The 23,407-nt window shown below is 59.9% G+C and overlaps 3 protein-coding genes across 17 annotated transcripts in view; 1 reads left to right on the forward strand and 2 right to left on the reverse strand.

Moving 5' to 3' along the window:
• ANKS3 (ankyrin repeat and sterile alpha motif domain containing 3) overlaps positions 1-5,291 on the forward strand; it is a 40,954-nt gene extending 35,663 nt beyond the window's left edge. For 2 of the 5 annotated variants that reach the window (XM_010339147.3, XM_074381640.1), the window contains 9 exons: positions 456-565; positions 830-994; positions 2,710-2,834; positions 2,947-3,088; positions 3,234-3,406; positions 3,752-3,837; positions 4,367-4,450; positions 4,697-4,783; positions 4,903-5,291. In XM_010339147.3, coding sequence (XP_010337449.3) covers positions 456-565; positions 830-994; positions 2,710-2,834; positions 2,947-3,088; positions 3,234-3,406; positions 3,752-3,837; positions 4,367-4,450; positions 4,697-4,773 — 962 coding nt within the window. In that variant the 3' untranslated portion in view covers positions 4,774-4,783; positions 4,903-5,291. The other 3 variants (XM_010339145.3, XM_074381639.1, XM_010339149.3) reach the window with 3 other exon arrangements.
• A 521-nt stretch (positions 5,292-5,812) lies between these two features.
• NUDT16L1 (nudix hydrolase 16 like 1) lies at positions 5,813-8,046 on the reverse strand. 2 transcript variants are annotated; one of them, XM_039478012.2, is made up of 3 exons: positions 7,729-8,046; positions 7,380-7,640; positions 5,813-6,671 (listed from the first exon to the last, which is right to left on the reverse strand). In XM_039478012.2, the coding sequence occupies exons 1-3, from the start codon at positions 7,921-7,923 to the stop codon at positions 6,450-6,452; spliced, it is 678 nt and encodes a 225-aa protein (XP_039333946.1). In that variant the 5' UTR covers positions 7,924-8,046; the 3' UTR covers positions 5,813-6,449. The 2 variants fall into 2 exon arrangements, with proteins under 2 accessions (XP_039333946.1, XP_039333945.1); XM_039478011.2 differs by having other exon boundaries at positions 7,310-7,640; positions 7,729-7,987.
• A 594-nt stretch (positions 8,047-8,640) lies between these two features.
• The window catches only part of MGRN1 (mahogunin ring finger 1), a 66,773-nt gene continuing 52,006 nt past the window's right edge, over positions 8,641-23,407 (reverse strand). For 2 of the 10 annotated variants that reach the window (XM_074381646.1, XM_039478009.2), the window contains exons 12-18: positions 21,629-21,694; positions 19,986-20,212; positions 18,825-18,948; positions 18,476-18,518; positions 17,823-17,912; positions 15,173-15,217; positions 12,630-12,719 (exon numbers count right to left, since the gene is read on the reverse strand). In XM_074381646.1, the coding sequence (XP_074237747.1) occupies positions 15,177-15,217; positions 17,823-17,912; positions 18,476-18,518; positions 18,825-18,948; positions 19,986-20,212; positions 21,629-21,694 (591 nt within the window). In that variant the 3' untranslated portion in view covers positions 12,630-12,719; positions 15,173-15,176. Of the gene's footprint in view, positions 9,195-10,603; positions 12,720-15,172; positions 15,218-17,822; positions 17,913-18,475; positions 18,519-18,824; positions 18,949-19,985; positions 20,213-21,628; positions 21,695-23,407 lie in introns of those variants that run through there. The other 8 variants (XM_074381642.1, XM_074381641.1, XM_039478005.2 and 5 more) reach the window with 8 other exon arrangements.

Here is a 23,407-nt window from a genome sequence, read left to right on the forward strand (position 1 = left end):
GAGGACAAGAAAGGGCCAGATGTGGACGCTACTGGTTCTTGTGAGGAAAGGGAGAAGCTTCTGGTCCAGCAGCCCCGTGCAGCTTAGTGGCGCCATTCCACACTAACAGTTTGAGCCCCTTGCTTGGGAGCCCACTGAGGCTTTCAGGACACACTCCACTAGGAATGTCTGTTAGAATCACAACTCTGTGCAACAGCTGTTGACAGTGCCCACCTTGCGCCAAGCATTGCTCCAGGTGCTTAGGATTTAGCAGTGAACAAAAAAAAAAAGAAGCCCTGCCGGTCTGTATAGAGGGGAGGGTTTAGGACAGGCAGGCAGCCTGAAACAGAAGGCATCAACCGCTGCAGGCGCCAAGGAATGCCCTGGCTGAGGCAGCTCAGCCTGGACCCAGGGCATGCCCACGCGCAATACCTTGGTGAGGCCTGCAGGCGGACGCCCTGTCTTCCTGCCCTCAGAGGGACATGCTTTCTGTGTCAACCTGGGGCCCGTCAGGAGCAGCAGCAGCAGTGAGGGCCTGGCCAGAGCACAAGGGCTCAGCAGCGAAGCTTCTGTGGAGAGCAACGAGGTACGGACTCTTTCTTTCTTGGTCCCCCATAGCTGGTCCCTGGCATTGTGAGGGTGCCTAACATCCCCCAGTCACTTTAAGGTAAGCACATGTGTAACAAGCACGTGCCTCGTGTGTGTGCTGGGCTGGGATGTGCTGTGGACAGGGCCTGGGTTCTCAGACTACAGTGAATGGCACTGGAAGCCCCTGCATGGTGGGTGGGGCGTTCAGGAAGGCTCTCAAATCAACCTGCGTACTCCTTCCAATACATGCCTCTTGCTGCAGGACTCGGATCACGCCTGTAAAAGTTCAGTTCGCAGACAAGCTAAAAGCTACCTGAAGACGAAGAATCCCGACAGCCAGTGGCTGCCCTGCCCTGGGACTGACAGGGAAGCCCTTCCCCCCGAGTCCAGGCCCCAGACTCAGAGGGCACCCTACTCAGGACCCCAGGTAAGACCACTTGTGAAACTGGCGGTTACACTCGAGACGGCACTTTCTCTGAGTGTGAGGCATGTGTTGTGTATATGACGTGCCAGCCGCTGCTGGGAGAACAGAATGGCAGTGGCATCCCTGTGGCCTGACAGTCTCCACAGGCTCACAGCTGGCTCCGTGGCTGGCGGCCCAGCTGCAGGACTTCCACTCCATTCCTCACCACGGGAAGGACCTGTGTCCCTCCTTTCCATACTGGAGGCGGCCTCCCTGAGCCTGGGGAGAAGAAAAACACGCCTGGCCTGAGAGCTGCCTTCGGGAGTCAGTGACAGGATGTGGTGGAAGAAGAGACAGCGATCACACTCAGCTTGTGCTCAGTGACCGTTACAGTGGCCACCGTCCTCATCCTCGCTGTGGGATACAGGCATGGTTCACAGCTCAGCCGTCTCACCTGTGTCTGTGTCCTGCCCTGTGCAGGCAGAAGAGGCTCAGAGAGGAGAGGCAGAGGGAAGATCTGGCTATTTTTTGTTTTTTTTTTTTTTGAGGTGGAGTCTCGCGCTGTCCCCCAGATTGGAGTGCAGTGTCGTGATACCAGCTCACTGCCACTTCTGCCTCCCAGGTTCAATAGATTCTCCTGCCTCAGCCTCCCAAGTAGCTGGAATTACAGGCAGCCGCCACCATGCTCAGCTAATTTTTTCTATTTTTGGTAGACATGGGGTTTCACCATGTTGACCAGGCTGGTCTCAAACTCTTGACCCCTGTGATCTGCCCACCTCGGCCTCCCAAAATGCTGGGATTATCAGTGTGAGCCACCGCACCTGGCCTGGCTGGTTATTTGTGGAGGCACTGGTTTTGCTGCTGATAAAGCCTTGGATTTGCTGGCTTCTTGTAGCCCTGGCTCAGTGTAGGTGCTCATCTCAGGCCTGTCAGCATGCCCTGAGTGGGGTCTGGTCAGGGTGGTGTCCTAAAGTATGTTTTTCTCAGAAAATAGTTTGAGGAAAATGGCAGAGTAATAACCTTCAAAAATTTGTTCCTCCATTAAAGGCAACAATAAACTTTCAAAAGTAGGATTTCTGGAGTTGAAAAGTAAATGAAAATATCACTAGATGGGCTCAATAGCAGATTTGAGCAGGCAGAAGAATCAGAAAACTTGTGAACACAGGTCACTTGGTACTTTGCCTGAGGAACAGAGAATGAGTGAAAAAAAATGGAGAGAAACCTGTGAGTCCCTTAAGCACACTGGTGACGTTCCAGAAGGAGAGAAGAGCAGAAACAATGGGTAAGAAACAGCCTGACCATTCCAAGTGGATCAGAAACACGGATCTTATATCCAGGGAGCTCAGTGAACTCAGAGAACACCTGTGCTTAGACAAGTCGGAACGTCCGACACTGAGACTCTTGCACGAGAGAGGAGCGTTCTCCGCGCGCAAAGCATCGTCCAGATCAGCAGCTCCATCGCCCTTTCACAGAACTGAGCCTGGGATGAGGAGGCCAGTGTCTGGTCATGGACACACAGTGCCCCAGGTGGACGATCATAGTGTGAGGATGCGCCTGCTGCAACACCCGGCCCTGCCTGAGGCACCGGAGTCGGAGGGGACAGACTGGCTGCTGCCCCAGCGCACAAGGCACCATCTTGGTGTTGAGCTGGGGGAAGCGGTGGGGCTCCGAGCAGAGGAAAATGGCTCTGCTTCGTTGTAGGTCACTACCTCCCAAAACCTGTCCCCTGTGCCCGCCAGGACCTGGCCGCGCTGCTGGAGCAGATTGGCTGTCTGAAGTACCTGCAGCTGTTTGAGGAGCAGGACGTGGACCTCCGCATCTTTCTGACCCTCACCGAGAGCGACCTGAAGGAAATTGGCATCACGTGCGTCCAGAGGGGCTGCTCTGGCCCTCAGCCTGGGGTTGGGGCAAACTTCCTGCCCACCTAAGTTCCCTTGGGAGGCTGAGGCATGCCGTGGTTGCGTTCCCCCCTGCAGGCTGTTTGGGCCCAAGAGGAAGATGACATCCGCCATCGCCCGTTGGCACAGCAGTGCCCGCCCGCCTGGGGACGCCCTGGAGCTGGCCTATGCCGACAGGCTAGAGGCTGAGATGCAGGAGCTTGCCATCCAGCTGCACAAGGTGAGTGGCTGTGGCTGGAGGAGGGGGCGGCACCCCGGAGCTGGCCCCAGCTCTGACAGAAAAGGCTAGCGCTGTGTGGAGGGGTTCCACACACAGGACAGGGCTGGCTTGCGCAGGCACCTCCCAGCCTCCATGCCCCCTGCAGCGCTGCGAGGAGGTAGAGGCCATTCGGGGCCAGGTGTGCCAGGAGCAGGAGCTGCGGGCCGTGGTGGAGAGCTGCCTGCTGGAGCAGGACCGCGCCCGCGAGGATATCCAGGCCCAGCTTCGGGAGACGTGGGCCCTAGCCCGGGATGCTGCCCTCATCCTGGACCAGCTGCGGTGAGTGGCTCTGAGCTGCCCTGGGCTGGGTCTCCGGTGGTCACCCCTGGCGTCCTTTCTTCCTGACTTTGTAACTGAGAGGCAGATTTCAGGGCCTGGGGCCACCCCACCTCCATTTCATTCAGGCCTTTGCTTCCTGCAGGCAGACCCAGGCAGCACTCAGGGCTGGGAATCTGCATGGGTTTCCCTCCTGCTCATTAGTGCAGCTTCATATGGCACTGGCCCAGCCCTCAAAGGCCAGCTGCAGGGACAGACAGGGCAGCTGTCAGACCCTTTAAGGTCTGAGTTGGGGGCTCTGCATTTCAGGCCTCTGCCCTCACCAGCACTTGTTCCTGTGTCTGGCAGAGCCTGTCAAGATGAGCTGTCAGCCCGAGTGAGGCGGGACCAGCCCCCTGGTGCAGCCCCTCTGGGCCCTGCCCTCCCGCCAGCGGGTAAGAATGGTGGCCTGGCTCCACACTGGTCAGAGGGGAAGGCAGGGAGCCCTGAAGCCGAGTTTGACCCAGTGGGCTTGGTCTGGTTCTCAGACCAGCAGCCACTCTCGCGGGTCCGTGTGTGCACGTGACCCCAGAGTCCAGGAGAGGGGACCCTGGGGATGAGAGCCCACTTCCTCACCTGTGACAGGAAAACTGTCCCCCAGCGGTGGGAGGCACCGGAAAGACCCTGTGCCGTGACTGGCTGTGCTGTACTGACACCTCCAGTGACTTCTGCAGCCTCCAGCCAGGGCCCAGACCCCGACCCCTACTGGCACAGCTTTGTATTCTCCTGTGCGGTTGAGCGAGCTTGGTACTTTCCTCAGCCCATGGGAGGAAGGGCTCCCCAGCCTGAGAGGTTGCTTAGACAGGGGCGGGCAGGCAAGGAGGTTCTGATCCAAGGAGGGTCTCCTGCCTGCATGGGCTCAGAATAAAGAGGCAGTGCCTGTGGAGACACAGATCCCCAGCTAACTCGGTCCCTGCATCGCAGAATCCAAGGGCTGGCAAGTGTCCCTGCAGGCCATGAGCCTCCCCGAGCTCTCAGGAGCCCTGGAGGACCGTGTTCGTGAGATGGGTGAGTCTCCGGGACCAGACTTCACTGAAGACTGAGCACCCCCTTTGTTTCTGAGGGAGGCAGAGGGGCCCCTTTCCAGGGAAAGCAGGTTTGAGTCCCTCTACCCCAAGGCTGCCTGTGGGGCCGGGGCCATGATGGCTAAGGGGCAGGTCACAACCTGAAGCTCAGAGCCCTGGGCAGCACCACTCAGCCCCACTGAGCCTGCCACCCAGACTTGCCAAGTGTGGTATCTGCTCACATCTTCAGGACAAGCACTGTGCTCAGTGACCCAGAGCCTGGAGAAGCTGCAGGTGCTGAACGGGAAGAAGTGGCGGGAGCCCTAGCCCTCAGCCGGTGAGTGTCTGGCAGCCTGGAGCCCACACAGCAGGAGCAGCAGGGCCTGTCTGGGCAGCTGCAGGTGCGCCTACACACCCACCTGTCCCCTCCCTTCTCACCAGGGCTTTTTCTTTCAGAATCTGACGTTGGGTGATTGGTCCACCCTGAAGCTGTGTGCCAGGGAGTGAGGGCAGTGAGCAGGTGGCTGCTGTGTGCAGCGCAGGCCCAGGCAGGGCCAGAGGATCAGGCCCCGGGAGCAGCCGGCAGACAGAGGCAAGATGGGAGCTGCAGCCGTGGCTGGGCAGCTTGGGCCGGCACAGAGGTGGGACAAGGAACTCACCCCGAGCCTGGCAGTGAGGCCAGAATGCATGGGCTGCCCTGGCCCCGACCAGGCAGGGCCCTGGAGGAAGTGTGCCCGTACACACACACACACACACACAGGTGCCAAATGACGTGTGACCTTCGGGGTGAGAACAGGGCACCTGGAAAATGCCATTTGTTGGAAAATAAAATTTACGATCAGCTAGTGAAGGTCTCAGTTCTGGTTACATGACACGTGGCACTGGCCTATGTGGCGCCTTTGCTCCTGGAGCCCACGTGACTGAAGACAAAGCTTCGAGAGCCAAGCCCGTTCCCAAACTGAACACAGGGCCTCCCCCGATACACCGCCTGCACACGGAGCTCTGAGAAGACGCCGGGAACACTGCCTCCCTCCCAGGCATGGGCTGTGAACATTTTCCTACGGCACCACTGGAGTCTTTCCAGACATGAGGCTGCCACAGAAGTGATGGCTCTGTGTTTCCTTCTGCACGGTAAGCCTGCACTTGAGGCTGTCCCCTGGAGCTGCTTGCAGACAGTGGGGACGGGTGGGTTTTCAGAGCAAAGCAGGTCAGCCCAGGTGGAGCTAGGGCCGCCACAGTCAGGACCGGGAGTCTACCCTGAAGGTCTGGGCCCATCAACTACAACCCAGCGGTGTCCAGCGCACATGCTGGGAACCCCTCTCCTGGGCCCAGCCTAGGGCCTCCATCCAGAACCAAAACACACAGAGCAGCTGAGGAGCGACTTTATTGTCTCCTTCTCTTGCCACAGATCCATACATAGCTGGGCCCCCAAGGCCCTGACTGTCCCTGGGAATCAAGCCACGTGGGGCAAAGCTGCTATGAAACCTCACCCACAGTTCACACGTGGTGAAAAGAAAATCTAGCAAAGTAAATCCAACAACAAACAAAATTAACAGTATTAACTTCCTACTCCAAGCTGGCTCTCCCCTAAGGCCCTGGGCTGGCTCAGGAAGGAACGAACTGACCTAGACAAGGCATCTTCCACCCACATATCCTGTCTTCTGAGTGGTCCAAGAACTGTGCACCTACCCCGTGGACAATCGGGCACTATCTGGGCCACAATGAGATGCACACAAATGAGGGTCTGAGCCCCGGGAATGAAAGCATCCTGAAGCTGGAGAGGCAGACCCAGGGTGCCCAGACCACCCTGCCCAGCCTGAGAGAATGGGCTGGGTTCCAGTGGGCCTGGCCACTACCTAGTGACTGCTTAGGACAGTGGATGTGACAGGAGGCCCACTTGCCCCACACAGTCAGAAGCGGGGTACAAACACTCTAGAAGCCACACTTGGCAGGAATTCCCAGCCTTCTAGCCCAGGGGAGGGTGCCAGCAGACCAGGGCGCTCTCAGGAGGAGGCCGGGAGCAGCTTCTCCAGGGCCTTCTTCTGCTTCTCGGTGGCCGCAGCCAGGGCCTCAGCCAGCTTCTCCTCGGGCATCATGTTGAGCACCTTGAGGGCAAAGAGGAGCTGGCACTTGGCCGTGCTCACAAAGGCGTTGCTCAGGAAGTTGGGGAAGCCTCCGACACGATCCTTCTGGGTGTACAGCGGGACCCGCACGAGGCCCAGAACCTGCACGGACAGGAAGGAGGGCTTGGGGCCAGGCCCACCACGAGATGGCACCCCTGGCAGGAGGGGCCTGGAAGCTAGGATGCCAGGGCATGAACAGCCAGCTTTACCAAGAACTTAATGGGAGACCCAGGCAGGGCCTGGCAGAAGCCAGCCAGCTCCCTCGGAGCAGTACAGCCCCCTCCTCAAGCAAGTGTGGAGACTCACCCCATGCACTCCTGCCTGGTACCTGGACCACACCCGAGGGTCCACACCCCATGCTCCCTGCCCACCCAGCGAAGCCTGAACACCCCGAGTCCAACCCTTCTAGACTACAACACGCAAATCCAAAGAGCCTTCACATCCCCATGAGATTCCCAAGTTTTAACAACCCCCTCTGCTCGTTTCCCAACTCCCCAGGCAGGCCCCGCTCCCACATCCCCTCCTCCCCACCGATCCCACTCCCCACTCCCAGGATTGGCAATGGCAGGCAGCAAGGCAGATGTAACACAGCCCTGAGGGAGCCCCAGCCCCGGCCCCCACCCCCGCCCCTCCTTTCCCGACACCCCCCACCCCAGCCCCAGACCCCTCTCCCCACCCCGTTGCTGGAGACAGCGACACCCGACCCAGCCCGGCCAGGGGACCCTCAGGGGACGTGTTACCCATCGGTGCCTTCCACGGGGCCAGAGCCAAACCCCGGGGCGGGGGGCGGGGCCCGGGCGGAGGCCCCACCTCCAGGCCGTGGTCGCGCGAGTGCACCGCGCTGATCTCCACGGCGTGCAGCTGCTCCAGCGTCAGCTGCCGCGCGTACAGGTGCGCCACGACGCGGTGAGGGCCCTCGGTCAGGTGCGAGCTCAGGTAGTCGGCCTCGGTGAGGCGCAAGCAGCCCAGGCCCAGGCCCAGCACCCGGTTCAGGCCGTCCTCCAGCGACCAGAAGCGCCGGTCCACGAAGCCCCCGGGGAAGCCCAACAGCCCGTCGAAGCGCATCTGCATCTGCAAGGGAGCGCGGGTCACCGGCGCCGGAATGACGGACGCTCCCAGCCCGGCCCGCGCCCACGCCTGGGCCCGCGCCCGTTCTCACCAGCACCGAGAAGCGCATGGGGATGCGGCCGAAGAGCTGCCCGGGGTTGGCGGCGTACAGCATGGCGTGGCACGAGTGGCTCCAGCCGGGCCCCAGACGCATCGCCTCTACCCGGCTGATCTGCTTCAGCTCCGGAACCGCCGCGGTCGACATCTTGGCACTGACCCCGTCCCCGCCGCTGCCACTTAGGAGCATGCGCGAGCCCGCCTCCGCTGCATTCTGCCAATCCGCCGACGGCCGCGCCCCCGGGTCCCGCCCCCACGCCAATCGCCGGCGTGGCTTAGGGCCGAGCCCCTCGCAGCGACGCGGCGCGTCGTTGAGAGGCGCAGGGGGCGGTGTGCAAAGGCGGGCGGCGCGCGTCACCCAATAGTCGCAGACCCCGGGCGGCGGCCCCGCGCAGCCGTCACCCAATAGCCGCGCACGCCGAGCGGCGGACCCGCCTCCGACAGGAGCACTAGGTCGACTGCTCGGTGCCAGAGTTAGGTCAAAGTTGACACTGTAGGCGACAAACGTCTTCCTGGGCGCCCCAAAGCTGACACCCGAAAATCCCTGCGGTTTCTCTACCCTGGATAGCGCCCATTCCCTTGCGCTCACCCGTTTCTCCCCGGGGCCTGAACCGGCCCGCCGGCCCTGCCCATTCGCAATGGCGCTCTCGGCACTGGCACTACCACGCTTGCCAGCAACGCCCCGGAATCTCCCTCCGCCAACGCTCCGCACCCAAGCCCAGAGGGCGACGACCTTCGCCTGCCACCCACGACATCTGTCCCGCCACCGGGAACAGGGCCTAGGAGGGCTTGAGTACCCCAGTCCCCGAGTCCAGGATCAGGGCGGAGGACCAGAACTCCGTGGACTCAGCCTGCTGGACACAAAGTGACTTAAATTCCGGGGCTGGCGCTTTGCAGCATCCTCCAAGCCGGGCACCCTGTGCCAGGTACTGTGCGGAGGGGTGGGGGGAGAGAAGAGGGCTTTCCCCAATTTACGATGAGGAACTTGGGGCTCAGAGAGGGACAGAACTTGTCTAATTGCACCCAGCAGCTGGTGACAGAGGCACGATTCCACCCCAATTCCACAAAGGCCTGAGGTACTTACTCTGTATCTGTACTGGAGAAGTCAGTCTCTGGGGCTCAAACAAACAGCCAAGGGAGAGTGAGGTCCCCCGAACTCCACGATGGCGAGGCTTACCTCACCAGCAGCAGGGCCCACTCCTCCCGACCCGGCAAATGGATTTGCTGAGCACAGCCCTGGGAGAGCTGTGCAGTGAGGCCAAGCTCGCAGGCACAGAGAAAGCTGCCTTGAGTGGAGCCAGACAGGAGAGAGGTGGACAGAGGGTGGGCACTGGAAACTCACCTGTTAGGTCCATGGTGGCGTCAGATGTGAAGAATAAAGACCTAGAGAGGACACCTCTCTCTTGCTGTGGCCACCAGTGAAGGTGGTCATACAGGTCAGCTGCAGCCAGCAGGGGAAGCCTGATTCCAGGGTAAGCGATCATGTTAGAAGGCAAGAGGGCACCGAGGGCAAGGGTCCTCCCACCCAAAGAGGGCCTGACCCCTAGACAGCCAAGCCCAGCCAGAGACCCAGAGCCCAGGGTCCTTGAGACGCATGGGCACTGGAGAGGAGACTCCCGTTGCTCCAGCCCCTCCCTGACACCAGACACCAATAAAAGTGCTGGGTCTGTTGGGAGGTACAGAGGGGAAGCCGATCTGGCCCATGCAAGTACCCGTTGGACACTCCTCTACCCACAATGGGATGGGGCCAGACCCAGGCCTGTCAGAGCAGCTGCAGGGCCCATGGGTGGCAGCCTTCTTGGGGGACTGATGAGCAAAACATGGGCACCCCCTCCACCCTCAGGGTCTTCAGTCGAAGGGCATGGTGGCAGCTTGACCTGTGTGCAAAGGAGCTGGGGCCGAGTGGTAGGCGGTGGTGTGGTGGCTGCCCTGGTGCACTGGCCACTCCCTGGGCAGGGGAGCAGGGGCTGTGCAGAGGCCTGGAGCTGGGCTCTAGCCCTGGAGCCCACAACCTTGGGCAGCCAGACCTGCTCCGGCCGTCCGGGCTCCACATGCCAGCTGTAGGGCAGCGGCACTGCCCCTTTGCTTGAAAACGTGTTCTTAAAACTGACTCCCCCATATGCGGAGGTTGCACTGAGCTGAGATGCACCACTGCACTCCAGCCTGAGTGACAGAGCAAGACTCCACCTCAAAAAACTAAACAAAACCAAAAACCCCTGACTCCCCCTAATAAAAACACTCCAGTAGCCTCTATAAGATCTTCAGCAGCTATCCTGCACCCTTCACTCCAACCAGGGGCTCTGTCCCCAGGGGACACACCAGGCTTACTACTGCCACCTGGAGCACTCCAAGGCCAGCTCCTCCTCAGCCTTCAGGGCTCTCCCTGCCGCCCAGTTCAATGAGTCCCTTTTAAGGTTTCGTCTCACCACCCTTTCCTCCTAATAGCATCCAAACCTGGCAAGATTCTGATTAGCAGCTGGGCGTCTCACTGCCTGGAATGCAGATGCCTGGGGTCCAGGCCTCAGCTGTTCTGCTGCCACTGGAACACACCAGGCGCTCAGCAAGATGGGAACAGGAGCAACAACTCACACCTGCAGGCCCCGGGCTACCGCACCACCTGTGCAGGAGACAGCCCGATCTCGAGGGTGTGGCTTCCCTCCAACCAGAGGAAAGCCGAGACACTGCCGGCTGGGAGCCAGCGTTCTCATTAGCCCTCACCTTGCTCACTGCCCTGACACCGGAGGGAAGCCGGGCAGAGGCCATGAAGCTGCCAGGCTGTTGGAGCCAACCAAACCACCCAGTGGCCCAACTCCGGGTCAGGAAACAGCCACTGTCCTGAGGACTGTGCCCAGAGGAAGGAACAGACAGTATATTGCTGCGTGATTTTATTACTATAAATATACAGTAAAAACAAATGGGCCCATCTGAGCACATCAAATGGCAGCACGTAGGAGTCCCAGCGGGCCATTCTGCAGCCCGAACTTCACGCAGAGCCCTGGCACCAGGACTGACGGCCAGAGGCTGTGGCCTTGGCGGAGCGGGAGGAGAGGTGGGGTTGTGGGGAGGTGTGTTGGGGAGAGGCGTGTGGGGAGATGCCCGGGCTGAGTGCACACACACGTAGGAGCATATATGTATGTATATGTGTATGCGTGCGCATGTGTGTGCGTGTGTGCAAATGTGCCTGAGCATGTGTGCGTGAACGTGAGCATGTGTGCGTGTGAGCGTGTATGAGCATGTGCAAGTGACTGCATAAGCATGTGTGAGAGCATGAACGTGAGAGCATGTGTGTGCATGTGCACAAGGGCAGGAGCGGGGCTGGCCTGGGTGCACAGGGAGCTGGGTGTGGGGACCACTGCTGGGTCTTCCCTGAGCGCCCAGGAAGCAGAGCTTGTGCTTGGAGCCACCTGAGCCTCGGGGAGGGCAGTGAGCTGCCCCACAGCTGTCTGATCCCCAAGCCCAGGCCAGAAGACTTGCACATACCTTCCTGGCCCAGGGCCCTGCTGGGGCAGCTCAAGCCCTGGGTCACCAGGGCCAGATACCCCCTTCACCCGCCTGCTGCCCAGGAAGTTTACCTTAATAAAAACAGGACGAGGTCGCCCAGAAGCCAAGCCTACCGGCTGTGACCTCACTCACCAGGTGGGCTGCTGGCTCCCTCCTCCCCGGGCGGGTCCCACCACAGGAGCCTGACACAACAAATCAAAGAGAACCGCAAGAGGGCCAGGCGCAGTGGCTCATGCCTGTAATCCTAGCACTTTGGGAGGCCAAGGTGGGTGGATCGCCTGAGGTCAGGAGTTCGAGACCAGCCAGACCGACACGGTGAAACCCTGTCTCTACTAAAAATACAAAAAAAAATTAGCCAGGGTTGGTGGCATGCGCCTGTAATCCCAGCTACTCCAGAGGCTGAGGCAGGACAACCACTTGAACCTGGGAGGTGGAGGTTGCAGTGAGCAAAATCATGCCACTGTACTCCAGCCTGGCCGACAAGAGTGAAACTCCATCTCAGAAAAAAGAGAACTGGAGGGGACATTCCAATAGCAAAGGGGAACGAGGAGGCCACCAGGTCCTCCTTGACAGGGCCCTGCCGAACAGATGGCCCTGCAACTGGAGGTGCCTGGCAATGTCACCAAAGCCAGCACGGTGAGAAGGTGCAGGGCTTGGTAACAAGGCCACTGGATGATGGCTACTGGAAGTGGCTGTGCCTCGGCCCCTCAGTCAGGTCCAGTGCTAGGCTGAGATGCTTCAGCTGCCCAGAGCGACACCTCTACCCCAAAGCTCTGAGCACTGAAGGCGCCAGCAGAGACACACCAGGGAGGGCATGGAGGCTGCACAAACACGGCAGAGGACAAAGGGCAGCAACAGCCAGGCTGCCACGGTGACAAAGGCGGGCTGGGCGGACAGGCACTGTTTCCTTCATTGACTGTGCCTCGAGCCCCCACTGCCCCCGAATATCTGTGAAGATAGTGCTTCACCCACCAATAAATTCTCTTGTGCAGGTCTGCTGAGTTCTCTGGGCAGTGACTGCACTGCTGCGGGACCGGGTGTAGCCAGCGCAGGCCACGTGTGGGCAGCCCCAGCCTCAGCCCCAGCCCCAGACGCTCGGCCCACCAGACCCTGGGGAACCCAGGCACTGAACTTGGGGATGGAAAGCTACTGTCCTTCATCTTGTACCAGTTACAAATATATCAACCATAGAAAAAGGGGACTCAGGGGACGGTCCACTGTGCTCTTTGATCAAGGGTCACCACAGCCCCTTGGAGCCTGGTGGCCACAGGGGGCATGCAGACAGGAGAGGCCAAGTCACACCAGGGTCTGGGGCAGCCCCTTGGCAAAGTCTAGGAGCTGAGGGCTCCATGCTGCCAGCTTGGCCAGGCTCTCAGAGTGAGGTCAGCTCGGCGGTGCTGGGATCAGGGCTGGGGCCACCAAGAGGAGGCCAGGTGGGGCTGGTGGTGCCAAGGCCGTGGGCCGTTTCCATGGAGGTGGGCCATCCTGCAAGCGGGAGCAGAGGGGGAGGGAGGTGGGTCACACTCAGCTGCTTGGTCCCTTGCCACCCACTCCTACCAACCTGGAGCCACACAGGGGTGGGCCACCCAGCACCCCCACTCCCGCCACCTGTCTGTGGCCAGAACAACTGATGGAGCCTCCCCAGCCCTGCTGAGCACAGTGTGTCCCTCTCAGGCAGATCACTCCGCAACCCTGGACACTGGGCACATCACCCCTCATCCTGGGCCACCAGGCAGATCACCCTGGCACCCCCAGACACCAGCAGCAGAGCTGCAGCCCTGAGTCAGAACATGACATGGCACCGTGGCTTCTGCCCTCTGGGTCTCCTGCCCTACCCCTGGTTCCAGTTTCCTGGGATGTGACCACCCGCTGTCCTGCCAGGGTCCTTATGGCTGGGTTAGGCTAGAACTCAGTCAACCCAGGGTGGAGGGTCGGGGAGGAGCCCTGAGCGAGAACAATCCCATGCTCAGAGTGGCCCCATGGTGGCTTCTGTGAGGCAGAGAGGAGCCTCCCACAGAGCCCCGACGCTTGGACTGTGGCTTCTACACTGCCGCCAGGTGCTGTCCCTGGATGGGTCTGGCGTCCCTGGGGCTTGGGCAACGGTGCTGGTGCTGAGCCTGGGATGGGGCCAGCACGGCCTCAGGGCTGCCCAACATCCAGCCACCAGCCCTGACACACGGCTCCCGGGAGACACGGCCTGGCCCCACTCTCAGGTGAAGCACGGTTATCTTCTTCGGGCGCTGCAGCCTGCAGCGAGACCGGAGCTCAGAGGCTGTGAGCCGGTTCCAGACCACACCTGCACTCCCCGTCTCTGGAAGCTTGACCTGAGCGGTAACATTCGAACAGCACCGTCCACCGACGCGCAGGCCGGGGCCCTCTGAAAGGTGCGGGTGGCGTTTCAGTCAAAGGGTATGATAGGTCAGGAGAGGGGTCCACAGAGGGACACACTGGCACGCAGAGTGCAGTCTAAACAAGCAAAGCGCCCAGGCCCAGCTCAAGTCCACCCAAGGGGAAAGGGCCTCTGGGAGCCTGGACCCCGGCCGGGCACTTCCCAGCGGGCCGCACGGGCCTTGCCCGATGATGGCTGGGGTCCTGAGCGGGAGCCCTGGCCTCAGAGCACACCAGCAGCCCCCTCAGCAGACCAGAACTGCAGGCGGCATGTGCACCCAGACCCTTTGGGAAGGCGGAGGCCCCCAGTCTGCCTGCCTACTTTTTGGTGGTACTCCTGGAGCTGTCCTCTCTCTCCCGTGTGTGTGTTCGCGTGTGTGTATTTTCTGTTTTTGAGACAAGGTCTCAGGCTGGAGTGGGCCTTGACCTCCCCAGCTCAGGCAATGCACCCACCTCAGCCCCTCTCGAGGAGCTGGGACCACAGGTGTAAGCCACCAAGCTCAAGACAATTTTTTAAATTTTTTGTAGAGAAGGGGTCTCACTATGTTTCACACACTACTTTGAAATCCTGGGCTCAAGTCATCTAACCCCTTGGTCTCCCAAAGACCTGGGATTACAGGTGTGAGTCAGTGCCCGGCCAGAGCGGCTTCGGTCAGACGTCCGCCTGAGCCACCCTGGCAGAGAGTGCCTCTTGGGGGGATGAGGAGGTCTCTTGGGGGGGAATGGGGGTGCCAGCCTCACAGGGCTTCCTATCACACTCAGTGCTGGTGTTCCAGAAGGTTCTAGTACTGGCAGGGACAGGTGAGTCAGCAGCAATGGTGGGCTCAAAGCAGAAAGGCAGCCCACAAGGGACTGTCTGCCAGGCCCACTGGGTAGCAAGCAGCTGTGTGAGTGGACACCCTCAGGAGAGGATGCAAGACGCTCTCCCCTGGGCACCAAAAGGCCCCTCAAGGACAGACTCCCTCCAAGAGACGGGGACTGAGCTTGGGAACAGGTGATCCCAGGCTCTCCCAGCCTGGGGCACATTCTTTTCCCCATGATTTATTACTTAAAGCCATGTCCAGAAAATGGGAGTGACCTGCTGCACATCCCAACGGGAACTCGCAGGGGACCATCCGGAACAAGGCTGGGCCTGGGCCTGAGGCTCTCCCTTCCGAAAGTGTCACCCCGCATCTCCCTGGGGTTCCCTCCATGCTTCTACCTCCTGTGGGGGACAGTGGCTCTCGCACACCTGGGCTGGGTCTGTCTCCCTGCCTGGGCTGGGACTATTCCAGGGTCCCTTAAGGCTGGAAAAAGATCCTGACCAGCCGCCGAGTGCAGATGGAGAGACCTCTGACTCTAAAAGTCAGGACCCCTCAGGAGGCCACTTTTTGGGGCAAAGGTGCAGTGGCCACCAGAGCTCTGGATACAGAACCCAGGACGCCTGGGAAGACATGGATGCGGATGAAGACCCAAAAACCAGAAGGAACCCCCGCCAGAGACCACAGGAGGGCTCCTCTCTCCAAAGACACGCGTCAGAGCCCCCGAAGCGCGTCTGGAAGGTCACGTACCGGCTTACTCGTCTATACCAACAGAGCAGGAGTCGGGCCCCAGGGCTGCGCGAAGAGGGGAGAGACAGACGGAAGCTCAGTTAGCACGCAAGCAGCAGCTGGCACCGCCATAGCAAGGGCACCAGCCTGGGGACGAAGGTCGGGGCCATCTAGAAACAAACGCTGTGCTGCAACCACATAGAACCACAGGGAGAACCACAGCTGAGAGGCGGAGTATGGCCAGAATCCAACTCGGAGGAGCACCCGGCCCTGCCTCTCCCTCCTGCAGCTCCCACACGGCAGCAAAGGGAAGGGCGCAGGAAGGATGAAGCAGGTGCAGTCCACCTCTGGGTTCAGGAGGGAAGGGCCTGGGCAGGGGCTGGGGCTAGACAGGGCTGAGCCAGGGGAAACCCTGAGACACCAGGACCCTCAGAGTTCACCATCTCATGGGCCCTCCCATCTACAGGGACACCAGGGTTCACTGCCCAAACCGCCAGGCAACGGCTGCCCCTATGAGAAACCACAGGATCCTGTGTGTGTGTTCATGCTTTACTCACAGACGTAGGGACAGGCAAGGGCTCTGTGCGGGAGAAAGCCAGTGAAACAGAGGGGCCACCACATGGATTTAAAGAGAGACATAGAGCCCGGCTCACTGGCTCACGCCTGTAATCCCAGCACTTTCGGAGGCCAAGGTGGGCAGATCATGAGGTCAGGAGTTCAAGAGCAGCCTGGCCAACATGGTAAAACCCCGTCTCTACTAAAAATATAAAAATTAGCTGGACGTGGTGGTGGGCACCTATAGTCCCAGCTACTGGGGAGGCTGAGGCAGAAGAATCGCTTGAACCCAGGAGGTGGAGGTTGCAATGAGCCGAGATTGTGCCATTGCACTCCAGCCTGGTGACAGAGTGAGACCCTATCTCAAAAAAAAAAAAAAAAAAGACAGAAACCAATGCTTAGAAGGTTGACAGCCAAGTAGATGGCACCATACAGACCCCAAAGGTGAATGTGCTGTCCACAGCTCAAACCTGAGGCTGTGCAGGCTGACCTGCTGGCATCAAGCGGCAGTCGGCCCCAAGTCGGGTGCCCGGCCCGGGAGTTCACCTTGGGCTGCCTGAATGCAGACTTGGCCCCTCTATGCCGTCTCCACAGATGACTGCCACCTGCGCCTGTCTGTGCACCTGAAGAAGGCCCGAGACCCTCCCTGGGTGTGAGGCATGAGACCCCAGGGTCCTGGTCTCCTATGTGTGGGCTGGCAGTGGCTGTGGCGATCCTTCCCAGGCCAGGCCACACAGCAGAGGTGTGGCCTCTCAGACACTGCCCCGCAGGGCCACTCCGCAGGATCAGAAGTAACGCTTGTGGCTCGCAGAAGCTCAAGTCCTTCTCCCAGCCCCTCCTCCATCACCTTCCAAGTTTCTCCATCAGAATGAAACATCTGAGGTCCTTTGAAAGAGCTTACCGGAATTGTGTCACTTTAAGGTAAGCTAGTCCTAAATGCACCTTCTGCTGTGAGCCGTTTGGGGCAAGCTGCAGCTATTGTCAGGGACCTGGGGCAGTGCCAGCTCCTGCACCTGTGACCCGACCCGCCCAGCCCGTGAGCACAGGCCACTGCTCAGCCAGAGTCCGGAGGAACAAGAGGTCCTTCCAACTAAAGCGCATCATCATCACCCAATGCCAGGCCCAGGTCACTGGGTGACCCAGGAGGACTGAGTACCTGTTGGCCCCAGGGTCAGGAGGAGGTAACCAAGCAGCCACAAGGGAGGAGCTATGCCCCTAAGCAGCAGCAGCTCCAGGGTCACGTCTGAAGCCACCGAGTTCCCCCATTTATCTCAGTTCCAGAGCTGCAGACGGCCTTGCGGCAGGCGTGGAGATACCAGTCTGAGCCCCCAGTTCTCTCCCGGTCTTTGGAGCTCAGGATTTGAAGCTGAGGATCTTATACCAGCAGAACAGAGTGAAGGTACTTGGCTGATGGGGACTGCCTAGGCCTGAGCCTCTAGGAAAGGTGGAAATGGCAACCCTTTCTCCTGGCCTTGCCGCTCCCCGCTGACAACCGGCGCCGCCCCAACCTGTCCTCTGCGCCCTGGCCTGGAATGTGCTGCTGCATCTAGACAGGTGGCCTACGTCAGGCCTGCGGTAGGGGTGACCCAGAAGCCACTCTCCCTGTTCTCTGTGGCCCGGGGCCCCCGATGCCCAGCACAGCATGTTGCACCTGCTTCCGCTCCGTCTACAGCTCTCAGGCTCTGCTAAGAGCTCACCTGGCACCCAGCATGGGGCCTGTGGGCCCATGGAACAACCAGGGATGGGGGAAGAGGTGATGATCCCAGCGGGGCCAGAGCTGCCCTCCTGGAAGCCAGCAGGAGGCACAGGGAAAAGGAACCCATCCTCTCACAGGCAGCCTCTCTCCCCTCCTGTGGCCAAGCTGGCCCCAGGAAGGGAAGGGGCATTGGTGCAGACTCCACTCCCAAGAGCCAGGCCCTGCGCGACGCTGCCTTGCAGCCCTGGGCTGCATCTTGCTTCAGGGTCAACAGCAGGGGAATGGCTTAGTGCCAGGGAGAGAACCGAGCTCCAACGGACCAGCCCCTGCTGCTAAGCATGGGCCATCGGAGCAGGGGCCTCCTCCTGAGGGACTGAGATGGGCACCCAGCCCCTCACCCCCAGCCCCCCAGCCCCTCACCTGGCAGGTAGATGTCGGCAGGTGGGCCTCGGCCACAGTGCTCAGGGCTGCTGTCCTGCAGGACGTTCTCAATGGACGGCGCTCGGGTCCCTACAGGCAGAGGGCAAGGTCAGGGACCTGCAGGCAGGGGCCAGGTCCCAGCAGGTCCCTCTGGGCAGGACCCAAGAACTGCACAGCCACTTCGGGGTCCCCAGGATTGGGCTCCGACGGGACTCCACCTGAACCGCACCTGCTCTCCCAGGACCCCAAGGGTGGCTGCTTTCCTGTCTTTCCCTCCTTCCCACCCTCCAGCATGGGGCTTTCTCCCCCGGTTTTTATACTGTGTCCCAGATGTTGAGAGCATGGGGTTTTGTTTCTGACATACTAACATTACACATCCACATTTCAAAAACAGGACTGAAAGCTGGCAGGTGTTACCCATCCCTGGCAGACGGCCCTGAAGGGTGAACAGTGTGGCCTGGCCCCGTCACCCATTCAGTCCCTCCCAGCCAGGATCCCAGTGCCACCAAGACGGGAGGAGGGCCTCTTGGCTGAGAGTTCATGGGACAGAGGAGAGGGTGGCCGAAAGCTGCCGCCTGGAGCCCTCAGACCCCAGTGAGCTGGGGCCACCTGGTCCCAGCATGCAGTTTGCACCCATGGGAAGAGGGGCTCACCTTGCTTTGGTGATGACTCATCAACCTCTTCTGTTAAGAAACTCTAGGAAACAAACAAAAAACACAAAGAATGAATAAAATAAACACAAAAACGGGAAACTCTAGGAAACAAAGGGGGAAAGTGGCCTAAAGCATGGAGACCTGTGGCCACCACTCAGGACAAGCCGCCATCAGCCATGGCCCTCCTGAGACCCAGACAGCTGCTACACCAGGGGGTGCTGTGTCCACAGACCGAGGCTAAGGAGCCAAGATCCTCAAAGGGCCCAGAGGTGTGGGAGTGCCCAGACAAGCAGTGGGATGGGGTGCAATGCCAGCGATGGGCTGGTGGGCTGCCCGGGGCAGGCCTCACCTCAGGGGAGCTGCTTTCCCGCAGGGCCAGCTCTGCGCCACCCAGTGGGGGAGGGGCATCCACATCCTCAGAGAGCTTCTCCTCGTCCTCTTCGTGGATGGGGGAAGATGGGGACCGCAGGGTGCTGAGGACAGAAGAGAGGGTGGGCAGGGATGAGGATAATGACAAAAAATGCCAACTCTGCCCAAGCCGTGCTGGGCTACTGCCCCATGGGCACCAGCGGGCCCCTGCACATGTCTGCCAGGACCCATGCAAAGGACACTCCCTGGGGAGGCGTTTCCATCACCCACCACTGGGACCAACCCAAAGGGCCAGCAGGCAAAGGCAGCCTCCACAGACCCGCCCAACAGAGGGGCCTCTCTCCCAGCACACTGGCACAGACCTAGGCTTCCTCTCCTTCCTATAAAGAGAAGAGAAACCACGGGTGGTTCCTGGGGTGGAGAAGCAGCAGGAGACAGAGGCCCCTGTTTCTCTCTGAGCTTTGGTGCTGCCCCCTCATGGGCATGGCAGGTGCCCTGGGTGGCTTCCTGATACTCTTCTATGAGGACCAACACGCCTGAGGCAGAGTCCCCCGGGCAGCTGCTCTGTACCCCACAAGGCTCCAGGGAATCCACAACTGACCCAGGGCCAACCCCGGGAGCCAAGCCCGCGGAAGGCTGCCATGTGAATGGCAGTCATTGCCTGGAGAGGGACCACGCCCTGTGACTCGTCAGGGGCGAACCGCAAGAGCAGTAAGTGCCCCTGGGTCACTGTCAAGTCCCGAGTTCCGGCTGCCCTGGCCGCTCACTGGCACAGTGGGCCTACATGACCAGTCCCCAGCAAAGTCCAGGAACCTGAGACTCAGACGGCCTCCCCTTGGCAGAGACGCAGCACGGAGCCCTGCAGTTTCTCCGCCGAGAGTATGTATGTGCGTGCACACCATGTGGCCCTGGTCAGGGGGCAACGCCTCCAGCTGCCCAGAGACTCCTCCTGCCTTGTCTGCTCTACGTGCTCTGCTGTGATAAACTTTATCCATAAGCCTAACCTGCTACAGGGTCTCAGAGTCCTTCTAGGGGATCACCATATGGAATACACCAGAAACTGATTTGAAACCACAAATCCACCCACTCCACACTCGTGCCACCACACCCGCCCCATGCACCCAGCCTGCCCGCCACTCACTTGTCAGGCGCCTTGCTCTGAGGTCTGCCCTTCTGGCGGCTGCCGTCCAGGATGTGATCAATGGCGGCGAGTGGACAGCTGGCCTGGGATAGGCCGTCTGAGACACCCGAATAGGTGATTTCTTCATAAAGAGGGGCTGAGGGGATGGCCGGGGAGACAGCCCGGAGGCCGTTGAGCGCCTCGAGCAGTGAGATGGGCTCATAGCCAGGTGGGACGCTGTCAGAGCTCTGCAGGGACAGGGCGGGTGAGGGGGGCTCATGCCCAGAGACCACCTGCTCCCCCGACCTTCTTCCTGATGACCTCCTATCCACTCTGTACTTTGGGAGATTTAGACTCCCTTGCCCTCAGAGAGTGGCCCAGAGCTCCCTGGCAGCACTGATGCCCTCCCTGCCTCAGCCATCAGCTCCAGCATGAACCCGGATGCCCAAACGCCCACGCTGGTGCCTGGGATGATGGTCACGAGGGCATCTGCCCAGAGCGGCCCCAGCCCTGGCCTCAGCTGGCCCCTCCCTGGCTTTCATTCCCGCCTGGCCACAGGTGGAGAGAGAAGTGTTAGTGACAGACAGGAGCTAGGAGCGGGGGCAGAGTGAAGCCATGCCAGAGGCGAGAGACAAGGTCGGGGGCTGTCCTGGACCAGGGAGAGCTGAGCTGCTGGGAGCTGTGCCCTGCCCAGGCCTCTGGGGGCTGACATGCTCCAGGCAACACTAACAGGTACCCTGGCTAAGAGCCGCTGTTCTCCCCTCATGGGGAGCAGACAGAATGGAAGAGGCTGAGGAAGAGAAAAATGCCCAGGTTCTGGGGAAAGGAAGGAAGACTGCAGGGGCCTGCTTGGTCCCCACAAAACCAGGCTGAGAGGCAACACACTCAGCACTGCTCCTTCCAGGAGACCCCGGGCTGCCTGACCGGGCTCCTAGAAGGAAGGGGAAAGTGAGATAGGTGGGGGATGCCTGGGACCATGGGCAGGTGGGAGAGCAGGCATGGCCCAGGATTCTTTTCTGTACCCCACATTTGCTCCCATACCTGCCTCCAAGTTAAAGATAAATAACTACACAGAGTCCCCTTACCCCTCTAGAAAGGAAGACACGTTCCAGGTGGTTCCGGAGTGGCCTCTACCTCTCTACACCAAGGCCCACAGGATTTTGGCTGGGTCTGCCCGGGCCGCAGAGGCTCCAGGTAGGCATGTGCTGGTCCCCCTGCCTGCTCTCTGGGGCACAAGGGAAGCCCAAGAAAACCAAAGTCCTCAGCGCAAAGAGCTCGAACCCGCAGGGTGAAGGAGCAGGACGTGGGACCGAGAAGCGTGTGCGAGGGGCACGTTTGCAAAACGCAGCAGCGTTAGTTCCGCCTGCAACATCCATTCCACTGCCAGCAAGAAAAAAAAGGGAAACGGCACGGGGGCCACGCAGGGTGGAGGCAAAGCTGAGTGGAGAGCGGCGAGGCCGGCAAGCCTGCGTTTTGCCCACGGACCGAGAGCTCGTCTGGTTGCACAAACTCCCTGGGCAGGGAGGCCAGGACTGGGAGAGAAGAGCTGACAGGTTACCCGAATCAGACACTAGCCTGGGGCGGAAACCATCTCCCCTATTTGTCGTGTGTTTAAAAATGAGGGCGCGGGGCAAAAAAACATAGCCAGAGGCCCAGACACTTACTGTTTCCCTTTTAGGTTTCTTGCTGGTCAGGGAGGCGGGGTGCGGCTTTGATTTTTTAAAGGGACACTGTCAAGATAAAAATCATATGTTTTACAACTACCACCCCCGCACGGCCCTGGAGTGGGCTGGACAGGTGTCTGACTAGCTGTCCTCTTACCACGTCGAGGCCCAGAACTTCAAAACCTTGCAGTGGATGTGAATCTCGGGACCATGCTAAGGGCAGGTTCTGACTCGGGTCTGGGTGGGTTGTGTGTGAATCCCAGCAGCTCCCAAGAGTGGTGCCATGGAGGCTGGTCTCATCCCAGTGCCTGCCCACCTGCGGTGTAGGTCACCTGGGGCAACAGATTTGGCCAAGGTGGACATGAGAGCAGCCGGACGCTCCCTAATGCGGGATGGGTGCAGGGTGGGGATCCTGAAGCCACCCTGGTCAAAGTCCCCCAGCCACTGCCCGGGCACTGCCACTACCTACCACAAACATGAACCCCTAAAGAGGGCTGGGGAGAAGAGAGACCCAGAACCACCCACCCCACGATCATCTTTAGGGACTCGCTGGAGAGAACGTCACAGTGGCTCTTTCTGGCACTACGTAGAACGCACCTGGCAGGTGAAGAGGAGTGTTTGCTTTCGCTCCCTGAGGAGGGGAGGGTGGCTCTCTGGGTGGGCGCCAGCCCTTCTGGGGGCTCAGAGCCACCTGTCACATCTTGGACCCCAGCGCGCTACACTGCAGGGGAATCTCAGCTCACTCAATTTAAGAGGGACAAACATGGAAGGACCTGTCAGACCCTCGGCCACCAGGACACAAACAGGGAGGGGCAAAAACAAGTGACAATAAACATGAAGATGGATCACTCCCTTCATGTAACCCTCTCGGGGGCTATTCCTCCAGGGGCTGCTTCTCTCTCCACCAAAACCCAGAGCGCATGCAGCATTTCCAAATCAAAGCCAACGCCAAAAGTGCCAGAGGGCATGGTGCCAGGAACCCCAGATGACAGGGGATGCCAATCCATGTTTCTCTACCAGCTTCAAAACCAGGTAAGATTTTAAAGGAGAAACCCAAAATTTGGGTTTTAAGGGAAATTCCAGACTTTTAAACATTGGCCCCATTTCAGAAACACTGCATCTGCTGCCAGGGAGGCCCACAGGCCCCAGGTCAAGGCCCTGCTCAAGGGGGCTCGTGAGGAGCCTTCGACAGCAAAGGCGGCGTCTGTAAATGCCAGTCCTTGGGGCTCTGCTCCTCTTTTCTGTTTAGAGGGGCAGCAGGGCCTGCAAGAACCAACGACTTCAAACAGCCACAACCGAGAGCCCAGAAAGGGATGCACCGACAGTGCACGCGGGCAGCAGGGAGCAGGGGCCCGAGAACCAGACCCTGGGCCGCCCAGTCCCTGTCACCTCCCCCACTCTGCTCCCTACCCACCAAAGCCCCAGCCACCATCCCCGCCTCTGTCAGTCTCTCCATATCTGTCTTTCTCTCCCTGTGTCTGTTCACATCTCTGTCTCTCCCTGTCTCTCCCTGTCTCTCTCTCCATGTCTCTCTGTCTCTCCACATCTCTCCGTCTCTGTCTCTCCACATCTTTTTTTCCACATCTGTCTCTCCGTATCTCTCCCTGTGTCTCTCCATCTCTTTCTCTCCATCTCTCCCTGCCTCTCCACATCTCTGTCTCTTCATATCTCTCCGTCTCTGTCTCTCCCTGTGTTTCTCTATATCTGTATCTCTCCATCTCTCCGTCTCTCCCTGTCTCTCATTTCTCCCTCTATCTCTCCCTGTCTCTCCATATCTCT

The sequence above is a fragment of the Saimiri boliviensis genome, chromosome 12 (assembly GCF_048565385.1).
Source record: "Saimiri boliviensis isolate mSaiBol1 chromosome 12, mSaiBol1.pri, whole genome shotgun sequence".
Classification (NCBI taxonomy): domain Eukaryota; kingdom Metazoa; phylum Chordata; class Mammalia; order Primates; family Cebidae; genus Saimiri; species Saimiri boliviensis.